At 38.9% G+C, this 27,022-nt stretch overlaps 1 protein-coding gene across 3 annotated transcripts in view; it reads right to left on the bottom strand.

The window, feature by feature from the left end:
• RNF130 (ring finger protein 130) overlaps nucleotides 1-27,022 on the bottom strand; it is a 90,422-nt gene that overhangs the window by 51,396 nt on the left and 12,004 nt on the right. For all 3 annotated transcript variants that reach the window (XM_077824572.1, XM_077824571.1, XM_077824570.1), the window contains exon 2: nucleotides 17,475-17,669. In XM_077824572.1, coding sequence (XP_077680698.1) covers nucleotides 17,475-17,669 — 195 coding nt within the window. The remainder of the gene's footprint in view (nucleotides 1-17,474; nucleotides 17,670-27,022) is intronic.

Below are 27,022 nucleotides of genomic sequence, written 5' to 3'. Positions count from 1 at the left end.
TTGAAGAAATTAAGAGAGTAGAAAGCCCAAACCCTCTATTTCAGTATCTCCATTTCCAGTCAGCACCTTAACTCGTTAATTCTATGAACAGGGCATTAATTGGCTTCCTACCCTGTACAGGAATGGCCTAGTCCATACCTGCAGCTGAGATTAGTACAAGACAAGAGCTATCTGTCCCTTGGCTGAGAAATCCTTTGTTAACACATCAGTGCTGCATATACTAAGTATTTCTGAAACCCTGAACAGTAAGGCTCATAGATGACACGTGATGATCAAGAGCAGACCATTTATTTATGCTCAGTGTTTCTGCTAGAACAGCAGGTCACATACTTTATTGATTCATATACCACCTTCTTAAAAAGAGTGCTGTGAAGAGAGTTGATGGAACATTAAGCTCATGTACCACAATCTGGGAAACCCTGCCCGACAGCCCTGTCTTGCTATGTGTCCCAATTAGTTACATACTGCCATCCTGGAATCACTCTAGTGCATCAGAATATCAGCCAGCAACAGCCAAACTAGTGTTTCAATACAAAAGTTATTCATGGAGAAATTGGCAAAGCACAACTGACTAAGATCTCATTAGCTTAGCCCGCTTCTCTCTCAATCAACTGCAGAAGCCTTTACTTAGTCTTTGCCCTAAAGTGATGACAATCTGTCTTGGTCATGTGTTTGTACAATCCCTAGCACAAGGGGTCTGGTCCATTACTGGGGTTTCCTTGCCACTACCGCAATATAATTTACACCTAGAATGATTCAAAGGTAAACAGATAGAAACCACTACTACTGCTTCCGACTCTCCAAAAAAGAAAAGAAAACTAAGGAAGAAAGGAAAACAGGTTGTGTACTTATGAGTGAAAACTTTCTGTATGTTTTAATCAGTGGAAATTGTAAGATGGAAAGTTCTTTAGTATGCTAACACTAACAAAGCCGATTAACCCATGGAGAAGGGGAGAAAAAGTCTATCCAATGCTTCACATCTTACACAGCTTCAAAAGAGTTGAAGAAAAACCTCTGAAATACTGAACATAAAATTTTGAAAGTATTTATAGAAATAAATGTATGTATTAACAGTGAAGTCACATCCCAAAATGCTAATGAGAGCCAACATTTTAGTCAGCCAAGAACAAAGCTATTCTCCAGGAAAAAGACAACTGGATTTTCACTAAAACCAGCCACAGGTTGTGAACTAGGGACAGACACTAGATCTAGGATGCAATACTCACAGATGCCAACATTTAATTTAGACGATTCTTGTATTTCATATTAGTGTACCTTTTCCTATATTAAATACAAGTCAGCTGGCCTGGCTGTAAATGTATGGGGTTAACGCTCTGCTGAATATCATTACACAATTTTTTATTATTATTTGATAGGGGGGAAACAAACCGAAAAGTGATAAAAGGAACTAAAGAAAGGGTAGAACTGAAAAGCAATGGAGCGACGAGGAAGGAGAAGTGATAGGGAAGAAATAGTGGAACTCAGACCAAGAATTTTTCCCCCTTACGAAATTATGTGAGATTAAGTTTTGTCTACTACCAAAATTTTATATTTTGTTAGCTCACTGGATTAATCACAGAGTGACAGTGTTCACTCCTAGTTAATGTAAACAAGATTAAGAAAACAGGAAGACAGCTATTTCAAAAAAGAATCCTCATTTTCTCTCATATATTCCACTGTCCCTTCAGTAGTTTACTTTTAATTTCTTCTAAGGCTACTGAATCTTCTTTTGAAACTTATTGGATTGGCCACTGCGGGAATCCGGCTACTATATTAGACAGACCATGGGTCAGATTTAATCCAGTATCGCAATTTCTATGTCACTATCTTAGTACTAGCAATAACATTAGAGTCCTGACACCAACGGAGAGCTAGTAAAAGTCTACTGTCTGACAAATTCTCAGCTGACATCCTGGAGTGTCCACAAGCATCTGACTGAACAAGTTGGTGCCTGGTGACGACATGGCGAGAGGCAGATAAATGTTTTGTAAATATCTGACTCTTGCAAAACCCATAGAAGAAAAAGAAAAAGAGTAGGCTGACACCATTTAAGTTTGGTAACAATCCTTCCACGTCCTGCCTCACGTGGCTAAAGGTGGCTATAAGCGTACATGAAGTATACTATACTTTCACTTCATTCTGCCATTTTCGTGACACCAAGATCCCACAGCAACAGACTGTTCAGTCAATTCTGATGAACTGTTTTCAAGGCAACACCTTTAGGGAAAACCATTTATTGTCCTCCTGGCTTCACTAACCTTTTTCTGAAAAGGTCCCATCATTGCAGCTCCACTGGTGGTAGCAACGGTTCAAGTAATAGTATGCACAAGGCATCAGACAGCTGCCAACATTTTAACCACCATATTTTTTACATCTGTGCCATGTTAGTAACAGTGGGAAGATTTTCTGCAGAAATGGCTAGTGTAGACCTTGGAAGGAGATGAGAACATTTTAAAGAGATTTACCACAAGAGCAGACTACCTACCTAGGGGTGGAAGATGCAAATATGGGTTGAGGCAACTGTTAGCTGTGTTTTTGCGGATACACATCCAGAAGAAATTTAAGTTCTAAAAGGGTTACAGGAAAAACCTGATCCTAAAACTGTTTGCCCAGAACAGCAATATCCCGTCAAAGCGGATACCCATACAGATACCTTTGTGTAGGTAGGATACCTAGGGTTCTAGTGAAGTTAACAACAATATCAGATGATCAGCTGGGGCCGTGGGAGTATGAAAGGGCTGAGATACCCGAGAAGATTACCACCACCACATACTTTGACACTAGTGTCTAGGTCTGACAGATGGTACCCATTTAGATTACCTTTTGTGCAATTTAAGAGTAGATATACTGTGCATACTATTTAAAAAAATATTTCTATTGCTAAATCTTGTTTAAATAGGGTTTTACTTCATGCAAAACATCCTGAAGGAGAAGGAAAAATCCTACATTTCCATAAGATAGTTGAAGAAACTTGTCAGCATCTACCACATTCAGTATTCTCAATCAAAAGAGTACAGACTAATGAGTTTTCCCCCATAAGATGTGTGTTCAGAGCTGCAGTTCTCAGAACATGTAGGAAATACTAATTAACCACAGGCATCTACATTTCATAGGCTCAGGAGATCATAAGCTAATATTTAATATTCAGTATGTCAAGTTATTACACAAAGGTTAGCTTCCGTAGGTAAGACAAAAGTCTCACCTACACTACAAACGGTCAAGAAATTACAGTAGCATTCCAGTTTCTAGTGTAAACAGGATCTTGACCATGTTCCATAACCAGGCTAAAACTTTGGAAATGTAAAGAACTTCCACAACAGTGACTTGCAATATGAAAGTTTCTCACCTACATACATGGAGCTATTTGCTATTTCTAATAGCAGTTTAGAGCTATCTGACAACTAAAAATCAGCAATACTGATGCTAAAGCTTGAATTCTTGACTTGTCTACATAGGAGGACATGGATATACATAGAACAAGGATGTAACCAGGCTCACTGACTCAGCTTGTACTATTGCAAATAGAACCCTTCCTTAATACTGTTTGCAATAGTCAATTCTAGAGCCCTGCAAAAACAAGAGAGACACTTAAAAGTAAGCACAATGTGCAATTAGAATTCAAAAGGAAACTTGAAACATTTTAGTTTACAAGAGCAAGAACAGACATTGGACAGTATTATGAAAATCTGCCTATAGACTTCACTATCCTGGTGTTTAAAGTTCACAATTGCACTGCTAACGTAAAAGTCAGCACTTCTTAAAGAAGAAAATAGGAACTGAATGAAGGGAGGGGATGAGATTAAGAGGAACACAAATCCAGAAAGTGTATACAGCTTTCCAAAGAGTGGCACTGGGAAATCACCTAAAGAAATTGTGTTACGTGCCAGTTTAACAAGGCTGTGACATATTAAGGCATTTTCACATCCCCTGCAGATTTACTAGCCTTAAACAGGAATACCCTTCCCAACAGAACAGCTTGTGTGTCTGTGTTTTTTAAGCTTCAAGCTTTCAATACAACTTTCACTGGAGCATCAGGAAGATAAATTGATTGTGTGCTGTGCTAAGATGAGCACCACAAAAAAAGAGTTATAAAATCCTCTTCAGACCTGAAATTATGAATTTTGTTAAAATGGTAGGGAAAGCTTCTCTTTTTCCAACTCTCTCTTGACTACTGCCTTATTCTTAGATTCAAATAGTTCAAACAGATGTGACCAATCATTTTGCTTGTACTGTGCAGCCTTCCTCTAGGTGTAGAGCCTGTTACCTTCTGGAAATATCATTTACACCTCATGCTCCTGCAGAAAATCTCGTCGTATCCTCAGGGGCTTTACGTGATGGAAATGTTATTCAAAAGATGACCTAACCTTTTCATCCTTTTAATTCTTTTCACCAAGGCAAAACAACTCTGGAGAAACAGGTATAAGGCAGCTGAAGACTGAAACGTGTCTACAGAAGTTTGACATAGCAGTTTCTCCCTCCCTCCCACAAGTAATGCTTCTTTCTATCTATGTGACCTCGCAAGGCTAGAATGGAAAGGACTTTACCGCAGCATGCATCTTACGTGACTGCTCTCTTTTTCTGAAACATACAGTCTGTTCATATCTGACTTTCAAGTGATGCATTCATTGCCTTTTTAGGTTGTCCTTTTTGAGAACCAGTTTAAGTCAGGCAGATCACTTTCACAGTGAATGGGGTCTCTCTGAGAAGAGCATAAGTTTTAAAAAGTTTGAAATAGATAGTTGAGGGTGCTCTATGGAAGATGGAGGAGAGTTCTTAGAAGAAGTATTTCTTTTCCTATCTGTTGCTCAAACCTCTTTTGCCTAGGAATTTTGTAGCCCTGGAGATATACTCACTTCCTATGATCTTGCAAAGTTGGATTTTAATATATGTTTATATGAAGGCAGCTAAAGCTGCTTTGATAGCACTTTCCATGCCTGTTTCCCCCAGTACCACTAACATCCCTTCAAGCATGTCTAAATGATAGCTCTGGTTGCCTCCAGAGTGAAAAGGAACTCAAACTCAGGTGTGAATCACAAGAAAATGCATCCAGGGAGACCAGGAACTAAAAGATAAGTTTCACAGGAGGACAATGCCATTTAACCATGTAGCTCTCATCAATAAGAGTCATGTCCATGTACTGATTTGAAAGCTTGCCTCTAAGCATTTGCAGCTTAGCTAGTGGTCACCTTTCAAGAAAAGTATTAAAAGAACTTTTGTATTGTAGCACACCATCATTTTTTATCAAGTGAATTAACATGGCTACCATGACAAAAGTATAAGTTAAAGGAACACTTTCCATTTCTTAACTAAAGCAATTAGTAAAGGAAAAGAGGGTAATATCGCTAAAAGAAATGTTTCAGGAGATCTAGTTTGCATGTTTATTTACAAACAAGGTGTCAAGGTTCCTTCCCCACTCTGAACTCTAGGGTACAGATGTGGGGACATGCATGAAAGACCCCCTAAGCTTGTTCTTACCAGCTTAGGTTAAAACTTCCCCAAGGTACAAACTTTTACCTTTTGTCCTTGGACCTTATGCTGCCACCACCAAGTGTGTTAAACAAAGAACAGGGAAAGAGCCCACTTGGAGACGTCTTCCCCCCAAAATATCCCCCCAAGCCCTATACCCCCTTTCCTAAGGAAGGCTTGATAAAAATCCTCACCAATTTGCATAGGTGAACACAGACCCAAACCCTTGGATCTTAAGAACAATGAAAAAGCAATCAGTTCTTAAAAGAGAATTTTAATTAAAGTAAAAGAAAAACCTCTGTAAAATCTGGAAGGGAAATACCTTACACAGTAGTCAGATTCAAAACATAGAGAATCCCTCTAGGCAAAATCTTAAATTACAAAAAGACACAAAAACAGGAATATACATCCTATTCAGCACAACTTATTTTATCAGCCATTTAAACAAAACAGAATCCCCCTCTCCAGCTTTGAAAGTAATTTGTTTCCTCATTGGTCATTTTGATCAGGTGCCAGCGAGGTTATCCTAGCTTCTTAACCCTTTACAGGTGAAAGGGTTTTGCCTCTGGCCAGGAGGGATTTTATATAGTTCTGTATACAGAAAGGTGGTTACCCTTCCCTTTATATTTATGACACAAGGCACTATATGAGCCAGCATGAATGATGAACAGCGGGTTGGCCTTGGGAGAAGCAGCAGCTCTCACTTTGCTCTGTTATTCAGAGGAAAAAACCCTCATGGTAGACAGATCTTTTTACTCTCCTCCCCCCCAAACTGTGCATCTATATTAATTGTCTTTGTTTGCACAAAATGTTATTGGATATTTCATAGCAAAAACATTCGGAATGAACTTGCATTGAGACCAAACATGTAGTTTCTACAGTTGGGAAGTAAGCAAAGCTAACAATCAGGGAATGAAAAATGTTAATGACACAGAAAACTCTGAGCAAATGTAAATTTGATGTCAGAATAGTTTATCAAGAATTAATCCATTTCAGTCAGCTGAAAATGAAAATGGAAAAATGATCAATGCTAAAAATCCATTCTACTTACTACTTAATCCTATTTAAAACCCAACAAAGTAAACTAAATAAAAAAAGTGGTGTGCCCTAACTGATTGGCAAGCAAATCAAAATATTTTGGGGTTCAGTGGTCCTGAGGAACACACTAGTACTCACTCAGGACATTTCCATAGAATGCCTTCAAGGAGGCTGCAATGGAAACAGGTATTCTTCAAGCTGATCAACACATTCAATGTTATGTTTCTAATTATCTAGGTATTTATATCAAACAACCGTATGGTAGGTGAACCATTCCAGCTCACCAGTCTATCTTCAGTGGACAAACAGCTCTCTTCCTCTTCCCTAGATAAGGGGGAACAGTAGCAATGTCAAAGTTAAGGCTGAAGTCATTTACACTTATTGTTAAGAAATGTTGCAAGAATGGCAAAGAAAAATTAAAATTCACACATGTTGGTTTGGTATGGTATGGTGTGGTGTGGTATAGATCAGGTTAATTACACATAGAATAATAAGATGTCAGACGTGACTACTTAAAAATATTTGAAAGGGAAGTCACCTTTCTGGAATCGATTCTGGCATCTGGGACCTGATTTTCGCTTCTGTATATGCTAATTAGGGCAATATCGCTTCAAAGTCTTTTTGGGCGTAGTTCCTGCAGTTAAGTTACTGCTTATAAATACACCAACATGATGGGAAGGAGGAAGGGGAGAGAGAGAAAGCTATTAATCAGAAAGCCTGTATCCTACAGCAAATTACATGAGTTGGAAAACAGGAGATCTTATGTTCAAATCTCACTTCTAGTGATTACTGATTATATTTCCATGCATTTTGCCATCTCAATTGATCAAGGCTGGAATCCCCTACCTTAGAAAGCACTCAAGTATGAGCAACCATATCTCCTTTTACACACAAGTTATAATTAAGGCTACGATTTTGTCATGGACAGGTCATGGGCAACGAACAAAAATTCACAGAAGCGTGACTGTCCTTAACTTTTACTAAAAACATCCCTGACAAAATGGAGAGGGAGGAGGGTCCTGCACTCTGTCCCACTGCATGCAGTGTCAGGGAGCTGTGGCCCCTGCTGCCAGTGGGGGCTGGGCTGCTGCAGGGCCCCAATGTCAGAGATCTCTGGAAGTCACTGATTTTGTGACTTCTGCGACCTCCATGACATACTCGTAGCCTTAGTTATAATGCTACAACTCCATGTCCTACTGTCAAGATTCCTCCCCCACTCTGAACTCTAGGGTACAGATGTGGGGACCTGCATGAAAAACCTCCTAAGCTTATCTTTACCAGCTTAGGTCAAAACTTCCCAAGGTACAAAATATTCCACCCTTTGTCCTTGGATTGGCCGCTACCACCACCAAACTAATACTGGTTACTGGGGAAGAGCTGTTTGGATGCGTCTTTCCCCCCAAAATACTTCCCAAAACCTTGCACCCCACTTCCTGGGCAAGGTTTGGTAAAAAGCCTCACCAATTTGCCTAGGTGACTACAGACCCAGACCCTTGGATCTTAAGAACAATGAACAATCCTCCCAACAATTGCACCCCCCCCTTTCCTGGGAAATGTTGGATAAAAAGCCTCACCAATTTGCATAGGTGACCACAGACCCAAACCCTTGGATCTGAGAACAATGAAAAAGCATTCAGTTTTCTTTCAAGACGACTTTTAATAAAAATAGAAGTAAATAGAAATAAAGAAATCTGCCCTGTAAAATCAGGATGGTAGATACCTTACAGGGTAATTAGATTCAAAACATAGAGAACCCCTCTAGGCAAAACCTTAAGTTACAAAAAAGATACACAGACAGAAATAGTTATTCTATTCAGCACAGTTCTTTTCTCAGCCATTTAAAGAAATCATAATCTAACACGTACCTAGCTAGATTACTTACTAAAAGTTCTAAGACTCCATTCCTGGTCTATCCCCGGCCAAGACAGACTATAGACAGACACACAGACCCCTTTGTTTCTCTCCCTTCTCCCAGCTTTTGAAAGTATCTTGTCTCCTCATTGGTCATTTTGGTCAGGTGCAAGCGAGGTTACCTTTAGCTTCTTAACCCTTTACAGGTGAGAGGAGCTTTCCCCTGGCCAGGAGGGATTTCAAAGGGGTTTACCCTTCCCTTTTTATTTATGACACCTACAGATACTGAAAATAAGCTCCCAACTTCAAACACACACACCTATACAATTTTAACCATGACCTCAGCAATGTTAAGGCACAATAATTCACTGAATGCCTAGAATTTGTGCCAGTCAGATATGACAGTCTGTTAATACAAGAGAGTATGAGGTCACTTAAGTTTTGCGTTTAGAGCAAACAGATGGGAGTCTAGATCCACAAGATTACGGATGCAGAAACGAGCTAACACAAGAGAGAAGACTTCAATTGAAAGGTCATTAGCAAATATTTCAAAACAAACAATTTTAACTTTAGCACAGTAGAACATGACTAGAGATAAGTTACCATAGCAGGCCATCGCTGCAAGGAACATCTTCAATATTTGCTTTATATGCTCTCTGCAATTCAGTAACAACTATAAAAACTCATTTCAAAAAATTCTGAGACTAACCAGTGGGTCTCCTCACACTAGCCCACACACGTCTTCATTTTGTGTTACATTAGCGTTACTTCTAGCTCAGCTTTCATTTCTGTGACTAACAGCAACATCCCTTGCTTTACATAGTTGAATTTTCCAGCCAACCCAGTGCTCACCAGACAAGAAGTGGAGTGTCTTGTGTTTATGGCACAAGATCAAGTCAGGAGAGCTGGTATCTAGTCCTAGAACTGCCACTGAGTCTGCGTGGCCTTGGACAAGTCATTTAACCACATATGTTAAAGGAGGATAATACTTGCCGAACAGGAGTAATGCAAGGTTTAGTTATAAGATTTGTAAAGTGCTTTATACGTTTATAAAGTGCTAAGTGTTACGTATTTACTAGTTCAACAGCATTTTCTGGATGGTCTTCTAATAGTGATTTCAGTATTGTGCTTATGACAACCTACATTCTTACCAAGTGTAGCTTATTTCTTACCCAGGGTAGAATATAATGAACAAAGAAAGTAAGGTATGGGGGAGAAAAACCAATTTTAAAAATAAAACCACAATGAATACTTGCATTCTGTTTCTTAATAATCCCCACTTCTGTGTTGTAAAAGTTTACCAGTCTTTAAAGAAATGCCAAAGGGCAGGAAGAGTGCTACAACAAGATTAAGTAGACCAACTTTTTAAATGTACCATGAAACTCTAAAAACGGGATTTTTGTTCAGACATAGGGTAGTACAAAGTGTAAAGATTTTATTTAGTTTTGAACCAAGAGGGAAGATAACCTTGTCATTGGGCAGAATAAGGCATCTAAATAAGGCAGCTCTCACTATCAGTTAGATTCATGCCTCTGTCCCCAACAACTTCAATATTTTGTGAGTTCATATTCATATTTTAAAGCTTTTCTTGGGGTAGAATTGTCAATAGAACAGTGTCCAAGAGTTATAGCTTTAGGACCTATGATTATTTTTACATCCAAAACCTGCTTTAAGAAATCTGAAATCTTGATAAGTCAAAATATTAGCTTAATGTGGGCCATATGAGAACAGATTCTTACCAAGACGTTTTTAGTTTGATAACCAAATATTTAATTTCATTCATCCCATAACAGTGAGGTGATGCTGACAGGCAGCTCCATCTTTGCTATTTCTGGATAGCGGGATCAATTTTCTCCAAATGATTTTGCAGCCAGAAAACAATGGATTCCTATTGAAGGGATCATATTCTATATTTTTAATATTAATTTTTTTTTTTTTTTTTTTTTTTGCTTGTAGGCAAAATATCCCCACAGACAAACTTCAATCTAAGAGTCCTCTCAAATAAGTGTAGCTAAGTCTACTATAGGAATGGCAAGAGAACAACCGTATCTGAATCTGAAATTGTTACAAAACCCTGTGATAAACAAACCCAAGGAACTTGGGGGCACTGTATTGCCAGAGGTTTAGTCTGTGGATGAGAAACAATACCTGACTGCTTATGGTCATTATCAACCTCCTGGGCCTTTTCAAATGGTAAGAGGATGTAACTTCTTCATCCTCTGAAAACAAGCCAGTTCTACTAGTGGCTACAGGTATTTCAGTGTTGGTTGAAATACACACCACATGAAAAGCACGTTGGTAGTGTCCCAGATTGCTCTCCCACTCTGCTTAATATTATGGAACAGATTTTCTCGCTAGTCTTAGAATGAGACAATAGCTTCCTTATGCTCCAAGATATGCGCTTCCTGTTTGGGACCCATTATCTGGTCAGACAACTCCATCTACTATACTGTGTAATAGACTTTGATTATGTGCCTCCAAGAGATACAGTTGATGTTTGCTATCAATATAGTTTTTATTAGCAGAATCACAATACATAAAATGTTAAAAGCTATATATAAGATGTGTTCATACTACTAGAAAGTTTATTTTTCATTTCAGTTTATTGATTTTAAGGCCTAATCCCACACCTCATAGTCCACTGGCAGCCTGAAAAGCCTGCCACACCTCTGTCCTGTCATCCTGCATCATTTAAGACTCACAAGATTATATAAAGAAAGTCGGACAGACCGCATGGCCTTAAAATCATGTTATCTAACTTCAAGAAGTAAAACACAAGTGGAGAAACAAGTTGATGCGAGATAAATTTTAAGATGACACAATCTGAACCACTAGGTTTTTATTTGATTTTTGCATAACCCTGGCAGGCTAGAATAAAATTTACTTTGAATTTGGGAATGAATGGGTGGAGCTCTCAATGATCCAGGGGGGCGGAGGGGGCCGGGGAGAGAGCAGAGGGGGTGGAGAAAAGGCTTTGGTCTGAGTCAATGGACTATTTATGTTCAAGGGGGTTCAGTGGGCATCAGCAACCCCCAAACTTCTCTTTATTATGGATCTGCCATTATTCCACTGGCTTTGGATACTTCAGATCTACGAGAAGATACATTTGAGTGCTTAAGACCTATGCAGCTTTCTACCAACGTTTGCCCATCCTTTTAAGAATAAATTTTGATGCCCAACTGGAATAATAAACTATAGTATGATCACAAGAACAGATTTAGTGCAAGCTTCTCTTCATTGTTCCACCAAAATCCCTGAATCCTGACTTGAAATCACCACTTTTTTGGAGAGACGATAGTTCTGCTTCCATATCCATTCCCCTTCTTGATGTATAAGTGCCTGACAACAAGCATTACCATGGCAACTGCAGTGGCAGCATGAACTTTAGAGACCTGCCAACTCTGAACTTGACTGAGATCCCTGAACAGCCATTAGTTACCTGAAGTCATTGTCATCTACTGCCCGTTTTGCCTTTGAACCAGTGACCAAGAACACACCCATCTTCTCTGATCACATTTCAAAACAAGCATGAATTCTCCTCCCTCAACATTATTCTTTTATCAGAGAATATAATCTAATTATACATTACCTGCTTTATCTGTAATTCACGCTGTCTTGGTTTGGGAGGGAACGAGTGGGGTATAAGATTCATCCTCTAAAAAGCTGCGGTCTTAATTCTAAAAGCAGGATGAAAAGAGTCAATCTTACATCGTTGAATGGATATTCTCTCTCTCAAAAAGGGATGCATTATTTATCGAAGGATGCAATGAAGCAGTAAACTTGTTCTGATTACTTTAAAGGCTTAATCCAAGTCTACATTGGATATAAAGATGTAATACTAGATGCAGCGTGAAGACTTAAGGAGAAAATTTCTGTAACATTGACAACAGTGAATCAGTAATCAATGGAATTTAGTAATTTTATTTTGGTGCTTTAGTTCTCATTTAAATAAATTTTATTTTAAGACGTAAAACAGTAAGAGCCAAGATGCAGGTAGCCCTCATCACGAAAAAGCTGAGGGAGCATCAACTGAGATTGCTGGGTCATATGAGACAATGAGATGTGAGAGGTAGTGGTAGAGTACAAGATCTAGTAGTCACAGGACAAAGACCATGAGAGAGACCCAGACAAATGTGCTTCAAGGTGCACGAAGAATGTCAGAGTCAGCTTGGAAGAAATATTTGGTCTTCAAGCGTTCCTGTCAAGACTAAGAGCCAACGACCCCAACTAACAACAAGGCGAAGATGATAATGTAGAAGAAAAAGGACAGAAGCCATGCTAATCTCAAATTTAAAATGACACTTTTACATAGATTTAAAATTACAAAAAATTTCAAGATTTACCTGAATTTGAGAATGAATTAATCAGTGATTTAGTAACACTATTAAATTTAAATCTTTACTACACAAGCAAATTTTTAAAAATATTAACACTAGTTTTATTTTATCTACATTTCCTTCCAATTCCCATTACTGACTATAAAGAGACAGATACTAAATATTTTCCCCTGCCACATATTCTCTCTCTGTGCATTAGACATCATTTGTTCTGCTTGAATAAAAGCAGCAAGCAAAACCACTGATAAAACTGCCTTCCTGCCAGTAATGTCCCCACCTTTCTAATATAAACTGCTCTGGGAAAGATGTCCTTCATTTACCAAAGAGAGGTCATTTACCAGGATATGTGGAGATATAAAAACATATTACTATAGGGATACAGAGAGGGAAGAGACAACAAAAACACCTGTTGTAACTAAGCTTAGCAATTTTTTGTTAGTGGATACAAGCTCACTGAGGTCAATACCTCTTTCACTAGTTGGCCCTCGGAGACAGTGCAGCATTAAAACTTGAACATCAGAGACTTAATATACTACCAGAGGACATAAAATCAAACAGCTTTTGCTGTAAAAGTTGCCAATTGTTTTCATTTAATATGATGAAAATATTGATTGGAGAGTGACAATTGATATCTGGCCATCAAAAAAGTTTTGTACTCTGCTGGAGAAGTACATTGAGAAAGTGCATATACATATATTTCCATATATTTCAAAATATTTAAATCTATATTCAGCTGGGAAATGAAAAGAATGAGTTGGATGAAATGTTCTTCACCATGCCAAATGAAACTGACCTAAGGGGATAGGTACCCTTCAAAGAGCCCCAAAACGTTCAAGGTAAATCTTTATGCACTCTGTTTTTATGTGCAAGATTTGTGTATTCAAGCCTCAAATGGTTTGGTTCCCAGGTACCCAAGAAACTACCACAATATAAATATTGTACACACATTTCAGTGTATAGTATATAGAGCAGCATAAACAAATCATTGTCTGTATGAAATTTTAGTTTGTACTGACTTCACCAGTGCATTTTATGTAGCCTGTTGTAAAACTAGGCAATTATCTAGATGAGTTGATGTACCCCCCTGGAAGACCTCTGCGTACGCCTGGTTGAGAACTACTGGTTTACAGGAGTGGTGGTTTAAGGTAAAACTAGTAAACTGGGGCACACTGCTCCTCCAGGGGAACAGGATCTGGAATTTCTGTAAGTTGCCAATTAAAGGGGCTGGATATCACAGTGGAACACTTCAAAGGGACTTAGGGAGAGAGATGCATCTATTGTTAGCCTGCAAGGTGAAGACAGGGCTGGCTTAGCCTAGAGGAAAGCGTCCGAGAGAGTGCCTGAGAAAGGCTGGCGGTGTCAAGAAGCTGACACCCAATCAGGCATAGGCAAGACTCCCTCATGCCGGAGGCAGGGGTAATGACTCACAGTACTGGGTACCCCAAGAATCATCTTGATTTTTTAGTAAGGCTTTTGATGTCTCACATGTACTGATTCCTTCCCTACAAATCCATTAGGCCAGTAATCCTGTCAAAGAAGGAAATTAGGTTGGTTTGACATGATTTGTTTTTGCAAATCCATACTGGATATTCCTTATAACCCTATTGTCCTCTAAGTGCTTACAAACCAATTGTTTAATAATTTGTTCCACTATCTTTCCCGGTATTGAAGTTAAGCTGACCGGACTACTATTTCCTGGGTATTCTTTGTTCTCCTTTTTAACTATAGGTACTGTGTTTGCCCTTTTCCAGTCCTCTGAGACCTTACCCAACTTCAATGAGTTCTCAAAAATAATTGCTAACAGTTGGGAGATTGCTTCAGCTAGTTCTTTAAGTACCCTAGAATGAATTTCATCAGGTCCTACTGACTAGCATACATCTAAATATTCTTTAAACCTGTTCTTTCCCTATTTTGGCTTGCATTCCTTCCCCCTTGTTATTACTATTAATTGAGTTGAGTACCTGGTCACCATTAACCTTACTAGTGAACCTGAAACAAAACGGGCATTAAACACCACAGCCTTCTTCCTGTCACCAGTTATTTGCTCTCATTCCCTGCTAAGTAGAGCACCTATACTTTCCTTTGTCTCTCTCTTGTTCTTAATGTATTTAAAGAACTTCTTATTACCTTTTATGTTCCCTGATAAGTTTAACTCATTTTATGCCTTAGTCTTTCTGATTTTGCCCCTACATGGCTATGATATTCTTTTGGACAAATTGCCAAGAAAGAGTACAAGTTTGCTCCATAATAGCAATGTATCATACTGTATAACTGCACCGTTACCTGTGTAAAGGCTAAAAGATTTATACATCAAGGCTGTAGGATCAATCATATTTTACTGTATTTCTCTTGGGTGTTCTGAACTTTGTTTTAGAGGCTTGAAAATTAGGTTTTAGTTGGTACTGGGTTTGCATGCAACAGGTGCTTAGCTTAGCTTTAAAAGTTGCCTATTTGTCCTATGTTGGTAATTTTGTTGTAATACATCTATAAGTATTGTTAAAAATACAGGAACTAATCAAAACAAATGCTCCAAAAATAGACATTTTATCCTTCAAAAAATCCAAGTGATTCAAAGCCCGGTTGGAAGTTACCTCCCCACCCCAAAATCTTAACTGGCGCCCCTGTGGGAAATGTGACAATATTTTAATAAAGTTACATAACTACATAAACTATGCCTACAACCTAAGGTATACAGCATGAATACACCTATGCTTTTTATTTTGATCCAAACCCTGTTTTTTTTTTGTCACAAGCATTCCTAAGTTGGCGTTTGGGACCCACACCAGGCTGAGATCATGCATATGGCCCACAGGAGCACTTCATCCTGGGCAGGTTCTATTCTCCTTGCTGTGCTTCCCTGGCAAAACAGAACATGCTGCTACCTGGTAAGCAATAGGAACAAGACGCACTGATCCATATTAACATGTGGAATTGGGACATTTGGTGTGTAGCATCTGTTTTGCCAAATATGTCAAACAACTACTTGATTAAGGCACTTATAACTTCTTGTCATCTCACTAAGAATCTACACAACTGTCAGACACATGAAAAGAATTTAACTACTGCTAACCTTCAGGAAGGGGAAAGCTGGAAGAGTGAAGAAATGGAGCTTAAATATCCAATTAGTGCAGAGATATTGCTATCCACTCCCAAAAGATGGTGCAAGGAATATGGCTGTTGAAAGTGTAGGCAAGGGAAGAGTTAAGAGAGCTGAGATCATGTTTGGCTACAAAGAGACAGGTCTAAAAGACCGCAAGATTCAGAGGTAAGATAGCTCAAGAAAAAGCTATCTTAAAGCTTCCTACATTCTGAGAGTCTGGTTATATTAATCTTCTTGCCTCTCCTCTCTGTTTTAGTCACAACAAACAGAAATCTTACTATCCTGTTACAACAAGTATCCCACTTCACTAGGGTCACTAGAAGTCAGAAATCATTTTCATCATCGGGAAGTAAATACTGTGGGCTTGGCAACTGTTACAAGCCTCACATTAACTTTGGTCTCTGCCTTTGGAGCTTAAGTCTTTGGGAGAACTGCATGAGCAGAGGAGTGATAAAAGTGGTGATGGCTCACAAAAGAAAACAAAGAAGTAAAAAAAGTTTTGCTGGAACAAAGCAAAAGACATTTACAATCAACAAAAGTAATGAAGACATGAGTTGGGTAATTTCCTTTGTATAAGGTTTTGCTCCACTTTCAAAATGAGATGGTCAGGTGACTTTATGGCTCCCTCAGGAAAGCCTTTAAAAAAAACAAACCAAAAAACAAAAAAAACCCTATATTCAGTTCCCTAGAATATCAATCCTATTCACACTGAGGTTGGTGAGATACAAAATGAGCATTTGGAAACTCCAAATTCCACAAGCATTCCCCCATTATGTTAAAAAAAAAAAAACAACCCAACACAGTGGAACCATTTTTAGGGGAAGTTTTCAAAGGAAATGCAACTATCGAAAGTGAATAGACATTCCTTTGGGAAAATGCAGGTAATTGCAAAGTTCGTCTCACTGTAAAATTTGCTAAAGGGATTCTTTCATCAAGGGAAAACATCTAAGGGTAAGGCTCCAGTGATCCTAAAATAATTTTCTAGTAATGCCAAAATTTTACATGTGAACTGCCCTAGATATGTGCAAGTCTACAGAGATCCAGACCATTAATACATCAAATCCTGAAAGAATTCCAGATTATGTTTACAAAGACAACTCCTCCTTGAAACAGTAGGTACGTCCTGTTTAGTCTTGCATCGCAATGGTGTGGTGGCCCTATTAGTTTATACCGCCAGGAATGGTGAAGTCCTTGTAAGATGTCACTAAAAGAAGCCTGTACGCTGGGATTTTGGAGCTTAAGTATCTTCGGCTTGTTTGAAAATCCCAGCCTTCAAAACTCCACTATAAGTCCCATTACTATAAAAATTCTTCACTCTCAGATGTTTTGTATAAAGTTACTGCTCTTCTCTGTTATACAGTGTTTTGTTTTCTGCCTCTCCAATAAGCAATAGCTCTAAGATTTGAAACAAAAGCGATAGCTCTAAGATCCCAAAGAGGGGAAAGAAAAAAAGTTACTCAGCGGATAAGTGTATTCCTTTGGAGTAAAAAAAAAAAAAAAATACAGTTCCAGATGTATTCATTGTATGTCACTATACTGTATACTTACTCATATTTGCAAAGAGTACAAACACTTAAGAAGTAACTGTATACTGTCAACAGTGCCTTAAAAATAGTTTATATGGCAGAAAAATATCCAGAGGGCAAAGGGGACAAAAGGGGAACAGACTTCATACTATTTACCTTGATGAGTCATAGTGACAGGTTCCTCACTGGATATATTGTTGTAAATGACCACAGCTGTGGCATTATGTGAAGCTGCTCGCAATATTTTCTCTCTAAATGTACAGTTTCCTCGTTGCAGCAAGGCAATCCACTGCTTGGTATTTGGAGGAACATGGAAACGTGTTCGAGGATCACAGCCCAGACGATCCACCACTAAAAAAGGGAGAATGTATACATCAGGGATTTGTTCAAACTGGCAAAAAAGTTAGAAGGAAAACAAAGAAATGTTTGCCAAAGAATTCAGTTGTCTTATACTTGAAAGTTATTACTCTCTGGCTACCAAAGCCTAAAACAAGTTGCATGCCTAAAGAGAAAGTCCCCTTAAAAATATTTTTAAAACCTCATACTCATTAGGAGCTGTGAATACATATGCCTGAGAATTAATTTAGTGATCACAAAGATATTTTTAACTCCACAATGAATTAATAGTTGAATCAATACTTGCTAAGGGGGAAAAACAACATTAAAATATGGTTTATGTGCCATAGGCTTTACCAAGCATCTGTTTCTCAGCCACACAGGGTTTTCTCCTTTTTAATGCAGTTATAAATAATATCATTCCAGTGTGAAGTATGGCTAAACAAAGGAGGATGTGAAAACAAGCTTTTAAACGAGTTCTGTCAAGTACAGACAAGTGCTAATAATGGTCTATCTTAAGAACATTTTGATTCAACTAATTACCAATTTACCAGGTTTCTACTACAGTATTAATATACTGTCAGAATAAAAAAAAAATCAGTTATACCTCTTAATTTCAACACCTCTGTCAGAGCCTTCCTATAGTACTCCTCATCCATCCAACAGTGAAAGAGGAAGTGTCATACAATTTCTCCTGTGACACTGAGAAACCAACCCACAATACAAAAAGGGACAAAAAATCCAGGTACAATATATCACTTGTGGTACAACATCTGACACCAATGCAAAATGGTTCTGTTTGCACATGGCTGGAAAGTTACTGCTTAGACAGAGAAACTAATGCTGGCCTCATTCAAGAAATTGTAGCATTATTAAATAGTAACTTACAAGAGAGCAAAGTAGTAACATCTATAGTATTTAAAAAAAAGAGTCAATGTTACAGCCTTCAACTACCAAAAAGAAAAATATCACTAGCTACCAATAAGGTTAAAACCAATAGTGGTTTTGTTTAAATGTGGTAAGTCTACTGAAAGCTTTTCAGATAGCACTTTATAAAAAAAAATTAAGTCAAGTATGCTATAACTTTGTGCCCTTTAAAAAAGTAATAAAATGTGCTTCTCCATGGCAACCTGCATTTTCTGGACAAGTCTATTTGTGACATTTACTACACAACCATCCAGCCTACTACATGTAACAAGAATCCAAACAGAAGGCCTTTGTAAGCATTGTCGGGCTATGCTGGAAGGACAGCAGATACTGGATATGCTTTAATTAGGCTGAAACTTTATTTCTACATGACTAGGAGAATCTGGCAGATAAAATTGTTCAGTGCAGGTAATTCCATACTCATCTACATATACCCATGGGGCTGCTGGCAGCCCTCCTCCTTACCCATCCTGGGCCCCGCCAACTCACTACTGGGACCTCATTATCCCCTCAAATGAGGGTTAAGAGGGTAAAGAATGGGGGGGGCCGACTTCCTGCCATGCCAGTCATAAGAGCCCCAAGCCCCCCACTTCCACTCCTTTAAAGAATACCTCCTTTAAATCCTTTCCCAATCCATTTTATCTGATCACCGTATCCATTCCCTATGAAGTATCTGTATTCGACATCCGCCCCAAGCTTACATAATCACAGCCTAACTCCTTGTTCTTTGTCCCTCCACTAAGCCCTCAACCTGCTGTGGGGAAGGCAAAAAAAATCCACCTTGTCTTGGCCAATCTGGTGGTCAGGGAAAAGATCCTTCCTAGCCCCTCAAGAAAGGGGAGACTAGTATAATGCCCACAGCTGATCATGACGAAACCTGGCATTTCAACTACTTCTATGGATGGGAAGGCGAGTGCTGCTCAGTCTGGTCCAGATGAAAAGAGGGCTTTTACTGCATAGACATGGACATAAACAGTCCCCTTCTCTTCTGGTCACCTAGCATCCCCACGCTGTCATGGTATGAAGCTGTCTCCACACAGCAGGTAACTCTCTAGCTGCCATTAAAGGGGCAACACAACCTTCGACAAGCCAGACAAAGGTCCCCATTGTTTAATATGCAGTGAGGTCACTCTCTCCAAGAGCAGGAGAATGTGACAAATGGGGTTTTCAAATGGTTAAAAGATCACCATCCATCCTAATTTCATTTGGGTGGATGAACCTGTGTTAGGGACATCTTTACAAAAAATTGTTTGATCACTTGCCTGGGACAAGTAATTTGACAGGAAATTAAGTTTTTTCCATCAACATTGCAAGAATTAGTAACTAAGTTATGTACCTGGGTTTTGTACAACTTCATGATGGTTCTGCAAGGTTAGATTAAAATATTTCAGGAATCGTTATAAAAGCTACTTAGCTGAATTCTTAAATCTGAATTTCATTTCTTTTCTGAACTCTGTAACAAAACTTTGAAATCTATAAGTTTGAAACTGGAATCTCTTGCTTTAAAATCAGGTGTTTTCTTCCATTACATTGACACATAACTCACCTATTTTAAGGTTTATGGTAACCATTAATCACTGGCACTGAGTCACAAAAAAGTATTTTAGGAGCACTGATATTGTATCAAGTTACTGATAATCATAAGAGTACCTTTGTATATCGCGTGTTTTTATTTAAAAGTACAATAAACCAGTTACAAAAGCGAAAGTAGCACATGTATTTGTTTTAAAAATCACTCAAATTACACTGCACTCTGCAAAAGGGACAAAAAAAAGTATGTCAAGCTTTGGACATACCAATCTCGACTATGTCCATTTAGATAAAACTGTTTGCTATTTAATAAATACTTCCCACTTGTTCAGAGCAATAGTCTAAGAACTGGAAAAAACTGGACTATCATGAGCATGGCAATAAAACATTCAAATTCCCAGAAGGCCAAAGGCATATATATATTTCCTCAGCAAAATCAGATTCCAATAACTGTGGCATAGCATACACACATCCAAAGATGAAGCTCAATGTAAAACCAGAATTTCACACAAACTCCTTGGCTTAACAATGAGAACTCACAGGATATTTTTCTATCTCTAATTTCCTATTTTTAGCTTAACTACTGCAGCTCAAAGCAGAAGCTATTCCAATATTATTAAGTTTGCATTTTTTTTTTTAAAAGCAAATACATGCAAATTTTATCCTGGGAAAATAGTTTAATCAGATTCTGAGATTACTTTTTTCATTGCAATCACTATCAAGGCTAAGAAGTAGTAGGAGCAAAGACAGGCAATATGCAAGAGGCAAGACAAAATAATTATGATAGGAAACAAAGACGTCAGAAGAGTTACATTAAATAGATGAGGTAAGAAAATTTGACAATAGCTCCATTTTTAATACATCCCATTGTAATTAGATACTGTAGTATCTAGGATGTTAAGCTCACCCAGTGCTGCCAGGGCCACTGAAACTAGAATGGGAGCCTAAAAGTCTTCTTACTACATTAAGTTTTATAGTTAGACCCTCATTCCAGAATTTTGAAAGTGTGTGAAAACTGTAGCCATACATTTTTTTACATTAATTCAAATCACTATCCCTTCACACATCACTCAAAGTTTAGCCCCCCCCCCAAAAAAAAAAAAAAAAAGCTATTATAAATCTTAAACTATTTTATAATGGAATAGAACTAGTACCTACAGCAGTAGAAGATGCTATTCGTTAGTTACCACTTCAGGGCTAGTTTTATCTTTTGTGGCGATAAGGATAAGAAAAAAAGTCACAAAACCATTTGATTTGTATGTTGCTTTATTAATGGTTTGATGGGATCACTGTATTTTGTTATTCTTCAGTAATTGTAGAACATTCAGAAAGGCAATTCAGCCACTGTATGACAGCCTTCTTTACGGGGATACTAATACCTTAAACAAGAGATAGATGATAAACAGTTTCCAATTCAATTCAAAAGCTAGCAGGGACAGATTCTTTTAAAAACATACAGTTTTATTAAGTATTCATACTCAAAGCAGTTAATTAATTGAAGGACATTACACGAAAATGGCATAAGACATGTAGCCTATCACTGTTTGATCACAGCATTAACAGTTTAACAATAATTCCTCTTGCATACAGCACACAAGTGATTCTGAAACAGTCCCACAATCATTACTCCTGAGGGAATTCTGTGCCACTGGGCACATGTAGAATTCATGTCCCCCACAGATTTTTCTTCCCTGCTTAGAAAATACATTCTGCAGGAGAAGCACTGCAATTACACCTTTCACCCACCACAGGCTGTTGTGGCACCAGAACAGAGGGCAGCTGGCTCACTGGCAGTAGTAGCCAGCTGCCGATAGAGAGGAGGAAAGGCTGTGTTCCATCTGGCCCCACGGTCAGGGCGCTGTGAGGAAGTGGCATGGGATCGGGGGGATGCACAGCAGGACACATGAGGCTACTGGGGAGTCACAGACTAGTGTTCAGAAGGACTAGTGGGAGCGATAGATTGGGAAAGGGGCTGAATGCGAGAGCAGGGTCAAATGGGGATGGGAGGAGGGGTGACTGAGCGGAGGTGCAGGGCCACAAGGGGACAAGGACAGCTGTGCCTGACTGACTGGGAGATGCTAGGGGTCAGCCAGGGTCTGCATGTGGGAGGATCTCCAACGCCCTAACAATCCCCCACCGCGCAAAAAAACCCACCCTGTTCCATACTTCTCCCACCCACACCCAACAATCCTCCAAGTTCACTCCCAGGCTCCTTCCCAGCAACTACTTCCCTCTCCCTCAGCTCCTCCGATATCCCTGACTCCCCCAAGCCTTTGCACTGCTTCTGAGGGGTGTGGAAAATACGTTTCTGTATTGTAGTTTAAATCAGTGGTTCTCAACCAGGGGTCCAGGGCCCCTTGGAGGGCTACGAGCAGGTTTCTGGGGGGGCCACCAAGCAGGACCAGCATTAGACTTGCTGAAAGCTGAAGTCCCACTGCATGGGGCTGAAGCCCAGACCCTGAGCCCCACCACCTGGGGCTGAAGCAGAAGCCTGAGCAACTTAGCTTTGCGGTGCCCCCTGTAATGTGGGGCCCTGGATAATTGCCTTGCTTGCTACCCTTAATGCCGGCCCTGGCTTTCATATGCAGAAAACCAGTTGTTGTGGCACAGGTGGGCCGTGGAGTTTTTATAGCATGTTTGGGGGGACCAGGGGGTCGGGTTGAGAACCCTTGGTTTAAATGAATTGTCACTCAAAGTTCTGTATTAATATGCCTAGTAAGGAATCTATTCGCCAAAAAATATTTCCTGAATCTGTGTTGTCTTTATTGTTAGACATAGTTGCTAACCGGTATTTTAAAATACGCAGAATTTTGAAATACTGTGAGCAGAATTTTTCATTTTTTGGTGCACAATTCCCCCAGGAGTAACTCATGCAGGATCTGTTACCAGTACTGGAGCTATGTAAGAGAAAGAAAGAAGAGGATCTCTCTCTCACTAGAATTTTCTGACTAAGCTTTATGAAGAGATGGACTACTAGACTTGTTTGAGCGAAAATATTTCCCAAAAATTTTAGTTTTGTTTTAAAGTACTACATTGAAAAAATTAGAATGACTGTAACTCACATTAAGTGATAAGGTTGTATTTGTTAAACTTCCTAAAGAGCAAAAGGAAACATGGAGTATGCAGTAATATTTGGTCTCAAATCAGAATGAAAACTGAAATGGACACAGACTTAGTCATATTGATATGTTCAAATAAGAGCAAAGGTTAGTGCACATTTCCATGATCATCCTCTTCCAGCTGCAGAAAGTTTTAATGGGATGCAGCATAAAATACATCATCCACTGTAACTACCACAAAAAGTCTTTTTACTGTTAGAAATGCAAATATACTAGTCTAGTAAAGGTATGTTTGTCAGCATGCTTAATAGGTAAGACTACGATTATTTCATGGAGGTCATGGAAGTCACAGAATCCATGACATCCAGAGACCTCTGACGTTTTCTGCCCTGGGGCTGGAGTGGTCAGCAGGGAGCCCCACAGCTCTCAGACGCTGCTGGCAGGCCCCAAGCGGCTCCTAGCAGCAGGGGGACCCCAGAGCTCCCACTCAGCTACGGACACTGGGACTCCCAGCAGCAGCCCAGCCACAACAGGTGGCAAGCCCCCCCTCTGCAGCAGCGCAGCCGTGGCAGACAACGGGGGTCCCCTAGAGCTCCCAGTCACCACGGGGCTCCCTGCAACAGCCCAGCAGCAGCAGGCGGACCCCTCGTGGCAGCCCAGCTGCAATGGGCAGTGGGGGGACCCCTCACGGCAGCTTAGCTGTGGCAGGGACCCCAGAGCTCTCCGCTGCTGTGGGGGATGAGGAGACCGCAGAGCTCCCAGCCACTGTGGATGCTGGACCCTACCCCTTCCCCATTTATCAGGGATATTTTTAGTAAAAAATCACAGACAGGTCATGGGCAATAAACAAAAATTCACGGAAGCCCATGACCTGTCTGTGATTTTTACTAAAAATATCTGTGACAACATCTGAGCCTTATTATTCATGTATACAACATAGAAATTTCACTTTTCAAAGTAGTTCTCTAATTTAGAGAGTGGTCTGATACCGTAAGGCAAAATAAAATAGAAATTAAGAGCTAAAAATGGAGTAACTAGAATAATAAAATGTCTGGCATTATGGTGGAGTTAAGAAATATCCCAGTTTCATATAAAAAGGAAATTACGTAGGAGTCTCAGTATGTTTGTATCACTTACGATTTTTAAACAATGTTTAGCTACGATCACTAGCAGTGAAAGGAGAGTACATAATTTGCTGTTCATGTACAGAACAAAAGAGTTCTTGCTAGATTTTTCCCTATTTTCACAATGAATAGGAAATGGGAGGCAGTTGTGTGTTCATTCACAAAAGAGCCAAACTATAAGCAATATCTTTAATTCATCTAAAGGCAGTACTGATTTATTTAATGTCAAACAATATTACGTGGACTTGATGCAGTGTCCTTAAGAAATCCAGACAGCTCTACTTTTTCCAAAAAGAAAGAGCATGTTGGAAGCAGAAACCCAACTGCATAAACCAGTGCTTCTGGGACAACATTCTAGACTTTGTACTTCAGCAACACAGGAATCTGGAGAAGGAGGGGGGAAAAATACAAAAGTTCCCAGAACTGAGAACCTAAGGTATGAAAGCACAACACAATAAACGCAGCAGTCCACGTGAGGGACAACTAAGTACAACAAAAAGCTGTTGTATCATTTCTTGCTAGAAGCTTGAAATAAACTGTGATAACTTACAGATTCAGTTAGGTGACCTTACTACAGAAGAGGCAACAAGGTGACAGAATCTTGATTTGTTTAAACACTACTTGTGCCCTGGATAATATATACCCTACAAATATTAGGCAAGTATAATCTCTAGCAGAAAATTAATTTTGAAGTCATGAAACCTATAGGTACAAGAATAGCCAAAATACGAAAGAGGTGGACAAAATGTAGCATAGCAATCCTAAAAGAAGCACTTAATGACCAACACGAGAAATGACAAGTGGCAAAAATTTAAAAAAATTACACTAAGGTGCACAGACACCTGTAACAGTCAAAACATATTAAGGAATAGTGTTCAAACTAATCATGAGATGGCAGTGTCTAGAAAATTTTAGAAAAGAGTATAATAGAATTTTATTATAGGTATATCCTTGTTTGAGATAGCACTAAATTTAAATCTAAATTTACCATCTTATGTACGTAGCATAAGTTCCATAAAGTCTGTTTTTGCTGACAACTGCACAGTGTACAGGTAACACTAATGGAGAGTCAGTACTTTAGTGGTTTTTGTTTGTTTGTTTTATTATGGTTTTTAATACACTCCAGAGGATCTAACTCTTATAGTGAATCACTCCCCCTTCTTATTGAATTTATAAAATATCTGCTATACACCAGTGCTAAGCATATCAATTAGCACTGTAAGGGACAGATAACTGAACTAAGTCAGCAAGTTTAATTGTCAATAGTTGTCCATTATCATCCGTCATCTATGCTCAGTTATTCAGATTCCATTTGGAATGTACAATATTTTTCACAAGCCTAGGACTTGAATATATCAGCTGGATGGTCTCCATGACATAATGAAAACCAATTTAAGAGTAATTTAAATGATTGCTAATACAAATCACTTACATATGAAGAGATCTAATCAGAAGTCATTTATGTCATTTCATTATTATAGAAAAGTAACAAACAGAAAGCTATTTTTGTACTTTTCACTATAGATGTGAGTGCAATTATGTGATACTCAAAGTGATAAGTTACCAGCATACAGGTCCATTTTAGGACTGGCACAATCAGTATTTGGCCCATGTCCCCTTCCCTATATTTGCTGGTGCACTGTGAACTTGTTGGGTGATGCAGTTTGGACATCCCTCTCACAGATTACAGCAAAGGCAAGTTAGCAAACCACCATCTCATAACTAGTGGGATCTAATGTTTAGCAATAAAATGTCTCTCCTTTTCTGTTTCAGTTAATCTGCATATAGCAAGTCTATTGACTGAAGTGATGAGTCTTATATAACACTGTATAGGTTTAAATAATTTAAAGATAATTTATAAAAACCTCACACACTTATGTTATTTGTATCTGTTAAAGAATGTGATTTGATAGATATCTCCCTCCTCCAAGTTGGATTGGAACTGCAGCAGAAGTTTCTTTCAGACACGTACAAGTCTTATCCTTCAGTTGTGTCCGGTTATTATGAATGGCAGAGACAAAATGATCAGAACCAGTTCAACTACACTATAAAACAGTGTAACAGTTGCAGTAAAAATGTCTTCCTTTCCAGACACATCATCACTTCAGTTTCCTCAAAACATTGTTCATGACCCATACACAGATAATTATGACATCTTCTGCTACGAAGTGGTTGACACGTCTATGAAGGTCAGATGGGACTTGGGAAAGATTTGAAGTTTATTTGTGAGAAGTTACATCACTTACATGTAGAACAGGTTTCTTACTGTTGTATGGAAGCAGATTCAAGGATTTTTTTTTAAACTTTATGGCAATAGTTAAGACTACTAGTTCTTTATGGAGGAGCACTGTGGACTAGTGGATAGGGACCTGGACTGGAAGCTTTTTCTCTGGTTCTGCCACTGAAGTGCTGTGAGACCCTGAGCAACTCATTTCATCCTCTGAGGCTCTATTCACCCTTTGTCTTCTCTATTTAGATTTTAAGCTCTTTCGAACATATACAGTCTCATGTGTTTCGACAATGCCCAATACAATGGAGTCCCAGTCTCAGCTGAGGTCTCTAGCCACTACCATAATACACATAGTATTAAGGCATAATTAAAAGAACAAGACTAATATAGAAGAACTACTGTTTTAACAAATCAGACAACAGAATACACAACTATGCTGTCTTGAAGGTTTGCCTACAGTCAACCTGTCATTGTTTTTCTTACAACCTGTCTATTCTA

This window comes from Eretmochelys imbricata, chromosome 8 (genome assembly GCF_965152235.1).
Source record: "Eretmochelys imbricata isolate rEreImb1 chromosome 8, rEreImb1.hap1, whole genome shotgun sequence".
In the NCBI taxonomy this organism is placed as follows: Eukaryota; Metazoa; Chordata; order Testudines; family Cheloniidae; genus Eretmochelys; species Eretmochelys imbricata.
Note: the sequence above shows the minus strand (reverse complement) of the source record. Positions and strands in the feature narration are given on the sequence as shown.